The sequence below is a fragment of the Oratosquilla oratoria genome, chromosome 42 (assembly GCF_046742065.1).
Source record: "Oratosquilla oratoria isolate Oo_2021 chromosome 42, ASM4674206v1, whole genome shotgun sequence".
NCBI classification, from domain to species: domain Eukaryota; kingdom Metazoa; phylum Arthropoda; class Malacostraca; order Stomatopoda; family Squillidae; genus Oratosquilla; species Oratosquilla oratoria.
This window is the reverse complement of record NC_134818.1, coordinates 2,018,434-2,028,283: the sequence shown is the minus strand read 5'-3', so window position 1 is coordinate 2,028,283 and position 9,850 is coordinate 2,018,434. Positions and strand designations below refer to the sequence as shown.

General features: G+C 40.6%; 1 protein-coding gene across 1 annotated transcript; it reads left to right on the top strand.

The window, feature by feature from the left end:
* Positions 1-2,382: 2,382 nt before the first annotated feature.
* Positions 2,383-6,693, top strand: LOC143021403 (uncharacterized). The gene is made up of 2 exons (XM_076178838.1): positions 2,383-2,836; positions 4,664-6,693. Exons 1-2 carry the CDS (start codon positions 2,452-2,454, stop codon positions 6,691-6,693), a joined length of 2,415 nt encoding a protein of 804 aa, XP_076034953.1. The 5' UTR covers positions 2,383-2,451.
* The last annotated feature ends 3,157 nt before the right edge of the window (positions 6,694-9,850 follow it).

The following is a 9,850-nucleotide window of genomic DNA, read 5'->3' as shown; positions in this document are numbered from 1 at the left end:
CGGTGGGGCTTCTTTCCACCCAGGGATCTTCCTATGTGGGGCTTTTTTCCGATGGGGCTTTTTTCCGTGGGGCTTTTTTCCGCTGGGGCTTTTTTCCGGGATCCGATCCCATCGTATCTACAGGATCCCACCGCTCTATTGAAAAATATTACAAATTGAATATTTTAGAATATGAGAGATTTTTTCAAGTTATTTTTATATTTACCAAGAAATGTAGCTTCATTGTACTTCATAATACCTCGTGGGACGCGCGCGCGCGCACACACACAAAAGAGATCATCAGAATAAATTTGAGAAAGCCTAAATGTCTAATAGACGTAAAGAAATACAGTTTTCATTGTTGATGCATGAGTACCTAGACTTATTTTGAAAGTGATATAACCCAAGCTGGGACAATGCATGACTATCTAAGCATGATAATTGGAAAATAGGGACATATTCCAAGTGGGAATCATATATGAATATCAAGTTAATTATGGTAGAAGGTAAACATACACACGCACATGTGTACACAGAACTAAGTCTGGTAAAATGGAGATCAAAAGACAGCAATATACGAATATTGTGATTTTCACGTGATTGACAAATGTGGGGTTACATTTTTCACCTGTAATGTAAACGGATCCGGGATATAATTCCTCCCGGTCAAAATCCCCCGGACAAAATACCTCCGGATAATATCCCTCCTGGACAGAATCCCTCCACAAAAGTGAGCGGGCTGGACAAAATCCCCCCACATTATTCAGATTAGCAGCTCTGCCATTATATACCACCACATGCAAAGTAATTAACATCGTACTTTACAGACATTTATATATTTGTTAGAATAAATCATTTATGAAAACAGTTTATTGCCTCACTACTACACCTTACAAACACACACACACACACACACACACACACACACACACACACACACACACACACACACACACACACACACACACACACACACACACACACACACACACACACACATATATATATATATATATATATATATATATATAAAATACATAAATAAACATATATTCACATATACAAATATCATATGAGAATATATATTGAAATACATAAATAAACATATACTCAAGGAGGGATTCTGTCCAGGGGGGGTATTGTCTTGGGGGGATTCTGTCCAGGAGGGATATTGTCCGGAGGTATTTTGTCCGGGGGGATTGTGTCCAGGAGGGATTATGTCCGGACACCAATGTAAACATATGCCCACGCGGCCAATTTGAAATGTTTTGATATAACCTTATACCATTAACCATATATGTATAATATCTTTAATTTTGCCCCTGCCTACAAAAATCCCTTCGGGCACCTCTGCCGAATATCCATACGTTGGGACGACAACCTTCAATAGATGATTGGAAACAACGATATCAACCTTCTATGCCAGCGTTTCTCAATTTTTTTACCCTTGCGTAACCTTTGGAATAAATTGCATGTCTCAAGGAACCCCTGCGCAAAAAAAAAAAACTATCTTTCACATTTTATTTTCATCGTAATAATAGGCTAGATAGGATGATGTCTATATTACACTATTACAATAACTAAGAATATGTCGTGCGTGTTTAATTATATTACGTAAATGAAATTAAATAAAACAATAAAAAAGTGGATTAGCTTATCTCACTTGTTCTCGCGGAACCCTTAGGGACCTTTTGCGGAACCTTAGGGTTCCGGGAAACCATGGTTGAGAAACGCTGTTATATGCTATTGTTGGTTCTTAGTAGTTCTTCGACGGTTCTGTCTTGGGGTCAGTTGTCCCATTCTCCGTACAACCCATCCACTTTATTGCATAAGTAAATATTCGATGTAGTTTCCTATTGCCATTGACATTGCTGATTGTTAAGGTCTTCAATTCAATTCAATTCAATAAGTTTATTCTTGATATACAACAAAGGAGAGTGTTGGGTCTTGTATAATCAAATTAAGATAATTCTTATGCTGCGTGACTACTATTCCTTTTACCGTGTCATTCGATGGACAGTACATTCTATTCATCATGAAAACATAATTAATTTAACACTATTTTTTCCAGTGTTAACTATAGTTTATTTTTATAAACTCGATTACTGGAATAAAAGACAAAATAATCTTAACTATAGAATCCTTTTAGAGCTAAAACTCGAGCAAGTAACATTGATTCGGTCATTAGTGCGATGGACGTTGTCTACACTAATGCAGCAGCGACACTGTCGAAAAGTTTTTTATTTTTATTTTTTTTAGCCTTCTGTTTATATCTATAAAACATAAAAATAATCTTGACTATAAAAATCTATAACCTTGTACCTTAAACAAGAATAAGGGACATAAACACTCGGCGAGGTACGAAATAAAGTCTGGCTTGTCCATGTCTTCCCACATCATTCCTTGTTATTTTGTCAGAAAGTGACGTACAGTAGTCAAGTGTTGTCGACAGTTTCGTGAGAGCAAACAGTCATGGAAGTAATACCCACTAGCAGAGGAGGAAGCAAACTGTGCTACGATAATTTCATGTACATCAAGAAGAGAGTATACACCGAAAGAATTCGGTGGGACTGTGTCAAGCAGAGAAAAGCGCCCTGTCGAGCATTTATCTACACAGATTTGAACTTGGAAAACCCCGTTTTGATAGGCAGCCACAGTCATGATGGAAGCGCGTTTGAAGTGGAGATTGCCAGGCTGAGGGTCGCTCTTAAGGAGAAAGCCATTCAGTCAGAAGAAAGTCCGAAGGACGTAATGGAAAGTGTCTTTGGAAACTTGGATGAAGAAGCGAGGGCCAAGCTGGGTAGTGTGGACTCGCTTAGAAGGGCCATATGGCGCCACCGTCAGACGGACCGATCACGTAAGTGGTACTTTGTGAGTTCTTATGTAATACTAAAAGTTTATTGAGACTACGTTCCGTCCATGTCACATAGTAATGGCCAATTCTGTGAATTCTAATTCAATGCACTGTTTTCAAAGTAATTGTCTTATTCGATGTTGAATGGTTGTTTGTGTTTTAGCAGACCGCTCATTCAATTCTATTGTCACCAAATCTGCTATTTCTTTAACAAATTTGTGTGAATGTTTTCTTTCTAAATGGACGTTTACTGGTTTTGTACTGTGTATGGGTGGTAGGGTTCATTGCTACGCAAGTCAAATAACAAACCCGGCGGTTGTTTGTTTGTTTGTCTTTGTTTATCTTTTTACGCACGTATACTCGTGCGCACGCACACATAGAACGTTCTGAGCTCTCATCTGGGATGGTAATAGCTGTCGATCACGAGTCCAACACGTGATCCAAGACAATGTTGATTAAAATAAACTCACATATTGGGCATGTGTAGGCTCATTCCATCCCCCGTGAGGGTAATTGCTGTCAATAAAGGAAGAATATTATTGTGTTGCAATGATTTCATGTACACAGTGTGGAAGTGTATTAACTAGAAAAAATATTTTATGCATGGCCATTCTCTGCATAGATCTGCACTTAGAAAGCCTCGTATTAGAATTAAAGCCCAGTCACGATGGGAGGGCATTTACGGTGGTATTCTTAAAGATTTATATATGGAAATATTTTTTTAAGAATACCACCGTTACTATGGAAACAGCGACGCTTTTCAGGGTCAGAAACCTGTGGTAGCGAGAATCCTCAGACTTAGATGGAGAAATGAGGCCCAGACAGTGAGCAATGTGGCCGACGAATAGCACGTTTGAGATAATGATACTAAAAAGTCTTATTTAAGAGTTCTTCCTTTCTCGAGTCTATGTCTGTTCGCACCCCCAGTCAATTCACTCCCAACATTTGACTCCCTACACTTTTATTAGACTGTCATCAATGTTAAGTGATTGTTTTCGTGCATAGTGAAGTTTGATGAAGTCTGTTATATCCGTGAACTGCTGTCCGGGGGAGTTTCATCTTGTATGTGGTTAGATAATCGCCTTTCTTGTTCCCACGTCCAATGAAAATCTCCATTATTTGCTTGGATAATCACTTTTTAAATGGTCGTTAGCTTTTGTTCGTTTATTTCTTGTATTATGGTCCCCACCACCTCCAACCCCCACCTCAAGGGCTGTTCTAGTCGTCCAAGCCAATTTCTGTCGATGCACTGTAATAACAAATTCGTGTTCTGATATCGTTATTAGACAATATCCAACCTTTCCGCTATGTATCCAGTCTATAAGATAGCATTGTTACGTTTGTGTGTGTGTTTGCCTTGATTGCATTTTTTTCGTTTCCACTTTTTTTATGATCTTTGTTTTCACATTTTTCTTTCCCATCGTCGCCAATATAGTCTACAGAAGTAGGAGGTGATCTAGTTATTTGCGAGCGAACTGTTTAAAGCGATTTATGACAGTGTTTGGAAAGGTAAATGTAGGTTGAAGTAATGTGATAAGAAATATAAGGGAAGAGGACTGCAGCGAGTTTGATTTCTTGATGGAGGGAGGCTGGGGGGAAGTGGACGGTTCTAAGTATTTGAGGTCGCATGTGGCAGGGAATGGAGGAGTTCTATATGTTATTGACTTTGTTGTAATTACTGTTGTCTTTTTTGTTATTAGTATTCTTATATTAAGTCTTTCGTTATTATTTGTCTTTTTTGTTATTATTAATGTTATTTCTTATGTGACTTATGTGCTTCATCAACCCGTAATTCAGGCATGTTAACAGTATTTGTTCTTTTTCTTCCAGGAAAATCTTCCCTTGATAAGGCGAATGAAGAGGGATTGGTATCTCCTAAATTGGAGATTTCCTCACCAGTAAGGCAGGAGCAAGACTTTGAGCTTCCGGATGAACCTACCAGTTTCGCTAATTGTGGAACCCCTTCTCACACGAATGTGGCCAGTCAGCAGGACTCTTTGTGTCCAGTGAAACTGGAACATGACCCTGAGGCTTTTCTTGAGGTTTCTCTTTCAGTACAGGAAGACGATGACACTGGCCCAACAGCTGTGCAAGGAAAGAAAGGACGGCGGAGTCGTGGGTGTCCAACAGGGGTAAGGAGAAAGCAACGCAAACGTTCATCAGTGGGTAGTCACCAGAACTCCTCGTGTCCAGTGAAACAGGAACCACAGGATTTTCTGGAGGTTTCTCTTTCGGTAGAGGAGCACGAGATCGCTGGTCCAGCAGCTGTGCAAGGAAAGAAAAGGCAGCGCAGTCGTGAGACTCCAGGAAGGAAAAGGCAATGTAAACGCGCATGTCCAGTTCAAGAACGCAACCTTCTGGATCCAGTAACAGTTCAGGAAGAACAGAAGCTTATGGAAGAAGTAACAGTCCAGGAAGAAGTCAAGCTTATGGAACAAGTAAAAGTTAAAGAAGAACATGAGGTTATGGAACAAGTAAAAGTTCAGGAAGAACAGAAGCTTATGGAACAAGTAACAGTTCAGGAAGAACATGAGCTTTTCGAACTAGTAATAGTTAAGGAAGAACATGATCTTATGGAACCAGCAACAGTTCAGGAAGAACAGAATCTTATGCAACCAGTAACAGTTCAGGAAGAACAGAATCTTGTGCAACCAGTAACAGTTCAGGAAGAACAGGATCTTATGCAACCAGTAACAGTTCAGGAAGAACAGAATCTTGTGCAACCAGTAACAGTTCAGGAAGAACAGGATCTTATGCAACCAGTAACAGTTCAGCAAGAAGCAGTCAGCAATCAGGAACACGAACGCACGTCTCCGGAGGAAGTCCGGGGACAGAAACAGGTACCTTTTAACTCTGATCCGGAACCTGGGTCCCCGGTGGACTCCTTCCAGGGGTCTGCCAGTCCCGCGATGACCCGGGAGCTACAGAACCCGGAAGAACAAGAAGAGGAGAGTGGAGACGCCATGGCTGCCCAGGGGTTCTGTGTATCGCCTGTACAGGACCTAAAAGGGTCAAGTTCAGAAGCTCTGGGGGCTGTTCAGGAGCTCCCCTGTGTGCCAGAGGTACGTAGGGAGGAAAATACAAGTTCGGGGACAATTCAGGAGCTACCCCACCTACCAGCGGCAAAGAGTCCGCAGAACACGAGTCCGGAAATTGCTCCTGCGTCTCCATATGTCCCAGCGATACAGCAACCGGATAGTACAAGTTCAGGAACCTTTCAGGGGTTAGCAGGCGTTGCATCCGGGCGTACGAGCCCGGACGGGCCTCAGGAGTTTCCAGCGGCACAGAAGATGGGTCCTGATTCCGCCAAGAATTACTCCGGAGCGTCGCTGCCGGGGCATCCAGCGGTTTTTGAATACGTGGATTACAAACCATTTTCCCTCGCTGAGGAACTGCAACGTCGTTTGGAAGTTGTGACGGCAGAGAGGGATTCTCTCCTCTATGCAAAGGGTAAGTGGGAGGAAGAGAGATTACTTTTGATTAATCAGAGGAATTATTTGACGTCTGAAAAGGCTGCATTGCAACAGCATTTGGACGCTCTGACCAGTTTTGCCCCTCTTCTGCTTTCGGCACAAGAGGACTGGAGGAACTGGAAAGCGAACATAGGGAATGAATCCGAAAGCATTCTTTCAGAGCAGGTAAAGCTATACGAGATGAAAATGGCTTTGGAAAGGGAAAAGGAAGCTTTCCTGCGAGAAAAGACTAACTGGGAGGTTCAAATTATTTCTTTCCAACATGAAAGGGATTCCTTCTATTTTGAAAAGTTGAAATGGGAGAAAGAAAGGAATTCTGTGCTTGGCCAGATGAATGGCTTTATGTGTAAGTCCGAGGACTATTACAGCGATTCTGGTAAAGAATGATATTTCAGCTAGATTTTATGAAACCCCTCCTTAGGCTTTGTACTAGTATGCTATCATGCTGGCAAGATGTATGTCATTTTTCCACTGAATTTATGTTATCCGACTGCCATATTTTCTGTGTCTTGGATGCTAATACTCCCCTGCCGCCAGCAAGGAGTTATCATAGTGTTCTCTTAGACTCCGCCATATGCATGGATACTGTTTATATGACTCAATTAGCAATAAAATAATTTTTTCAGCAACTGAAGTTTGTTCATCCACCCTACTTGTGAATATAGAAACGAAAATTAGTTGTGTGACCGGATATAGTAAGTCAAAGGATTTAACAATGGTGATGCAAACAAGCTCATCATATTAAAAAAACAGGGCAGGACTCGCAGTAATGGATCTAAACTGGACATTTAGATTTAAGAAGGAAATAGGCAAGAATTGGTTTACTAATTAGGTGGCCATTGACTGGAATAGGCTTAGTAACCATGTAGTGAGCGCTGAAAGTATCAGTCGTTTTAAGAAACTGTTAGATAAATTTATGGATGGGGATGATAGGTGGTGATGGATATGAAAATGTCTTATGGTCTCTTGCAGTCTCCTTCATTCTTATGTTATGTTATGTTTGCATATGAAATGGTTTCCTCCCAGAGCACCGCTCATGTCAACTACTGCAGAGATCATGGAGACTGCACGAGCTTTGAAGTAACGAGTCTGAACTTCATAATTAGGTCTGAAATAAAAACATTTGGATGGTCCTGTATAATCCCACTCTCAAAACGCAATTTAACACTTTAAATGTGAAATGGATTGATTAATTTATGTTTACTAGTTACCCCCGAAATATATGCGTGGGTGACATCTGGCATCAGTCCATTACAGCTTCGTCATAGTTAGTAAAGCGTTTCGAGTGACAAACTGTTTAGATTTACTAATTACTGGGTGACTGGAATATGGGGTCAAATGACTCTGACTCTAATTCGTGTGTCAGACTGCACTACGAGTCACATTATGGAATGTTTATTTAATTCAGTAAAACAATATTTAGAGGTTTGAAATCGTTGCCCCTTAATCATGCAAAGGTAATTTTTGTTCTTCAATGGTTATTTCTTAATTTAACTCTTAGTTTGTATTATTTTTTGTATATTTACTTTTTTTTATCAAATTTCAATACATACTTTCGACATCAGTGTTCTATTTTGCCTAAATCTCGAATTGATCGTTTACTATTCTAGACAACTCATGACTCACTTGAGTTTGTTTGAGTGCAAATGACTTCGTTTCCATTTTTGTTTTTTTTTAATCTCCAAATGACAAATCGCCTTTGAGAAGCTGAATGGCACGAACTTTGGAGACATGGGAAAGAGTTGACATTGAAATTTGGTTGGAGAAAAAATACTTTCCCAGTTAAGCATGAGTCCTAACCAAAATCTCGCAGAATAAAACAGAATCATAGCCATGTTCTGACAGAGCTAAACGACCAATCGAAATAAACAGGCGATGCAAGGCTAGCCTCCCTGTATTCAACCACTCTGTTCACTTTTCCATGTTCAGAAAGTGGTGTGCCGTAGTCAAGTGCAGTCGACAGTTTCGTGAGAGCATGGAGTTTATGCCCTTAAAGGCGGAAGCAAACTGTGTTGTAATAATTTCATGTACACCTTTAAGAGGAAAAAATTAGTTCATCAAGCGGAAAGGAGAATTTTGTAAAGCCAAGATCAACGCCTATTGGAAGAAAGAATCTCCTCATACGTGAAAACATTCAAGGAAAGGTGGAGAATGCCTTTGAAGAAGAGAGGTCAGCCTGAAGACTGTGACATCGTCCAGGCAATCTATAAGGCGTCACCGATTGAGTAAGTAATAGTTTGTGAATCATTTGTATATTGCGTGGTGTTAGGTGCCCAGTCACATCAAGCTTACGACCTGTTTCCGACCACCGGCAACCAGGTGGTGGTCGCCGACCAGTTGCAGGTAGTCTTTGGAAGTCGCTGGTAGTCGGTAATAAGATAGATAAATAGATAGATCTGTAGATAGACATATTACAAAACACACTGAATAGTCCCAAGTACATAGATTTTCATCTTATCAATCAATCACATTAACTTTTTTCCATTTCAATTCCTTGCTAGGGTTTTGTGTCGCCGACCGATCGCTTGATTTTTGGTCGAAGGTGGTCGGAAACGGGTCCCTAGCTTGGTGTGACTGGAGCTTAACAGGTAGATGTTTTATAGGATTAACAACATTTTCTAAAGAGAGGCGATCGTCAACAATTATCCTCTACGGTTATGAATAAAGACTTGTTTTTTATATTATAAACTGATCAAACATTTCATTTCTTATCCAGTGTTAAATGGTTGTTTGTGATTTTTTGAATCAAACATTTACTCCCATATGCATGGAAGCTTCTGTGTGTAATTCAAGGTGCTTTTCCATCGACAAATTTGCCAAATCATTAATTTCTAACGATTTAGCATTCAAAGCAATTTTTTGCTCACGTTTATTTCCGAACTAGTCGTTAGCTAGTTTGATTTGGTGGGGGAGGGGGAGGATTAATAATTACCCATGGAAACTGGCCTTGCTGCCCTCTTCGGAATTCTGGGGAAATCTCTTTTCAAAGGCCCCGATGCCCAAATGAAAATAGGATTTACACCGACGTAAAGCTTTCTCTTGTTGACAGGAATACGCGTCGCTTAAGGGCCCGTGTATCTATGCATCGATTAAGCTTACTTCAGATCAATCAGCATTCCATTATTAGCCTGGTAGATTTCTCGCAAATGTCACTATTCCTGATATTTGTGAGTGCGGCGCCTTTGTCGCTCTACCGCCCTGGACGATCTCCCTCGGCGCTTTTGCGCATGCGCAGTTTTCACCGATAGAATATATGTTTTAAGCGATGGTATGAGTGATGAGTTCTGGTACTCTGTATCATGTTCTTTCGTGCTTGATGTAACCAGGTGCTGGTTTCCTCTGATTTATTACGCTCAGTGAGCAGCAGTCTTGGGACGTAATACGAGTATCCGTGATTCGCGGGACAAGCTCTTTGACTGAGGAGGAATATCTTAGGCTAGTGCGAATATCCAGAGGCAGGGGTGTGGCAATCGAGCTTGAAGGAAATATCAGACACAAAATTATATACCTATTATGCAGTTAATGACAGCCTATGAGAGATAAG

Bases quoted from the DNA above. Each gene is read 5' to 3' on its own strand.
- LOC143021403 (XM_076178838.1), top strand. From the start codon at position 2,452: ATGGAAGTAATACCCACTAGCAGAGGAGGAAGCAAACTGTGCTACGAT. The intron at 2,837-4,663 runs GTAAGTGGTACT...TTTTTCTTCCAG, and splicing joins CCGTCAGACGGACCGATCAC to GAAAATCTTCCCTTGATAAG.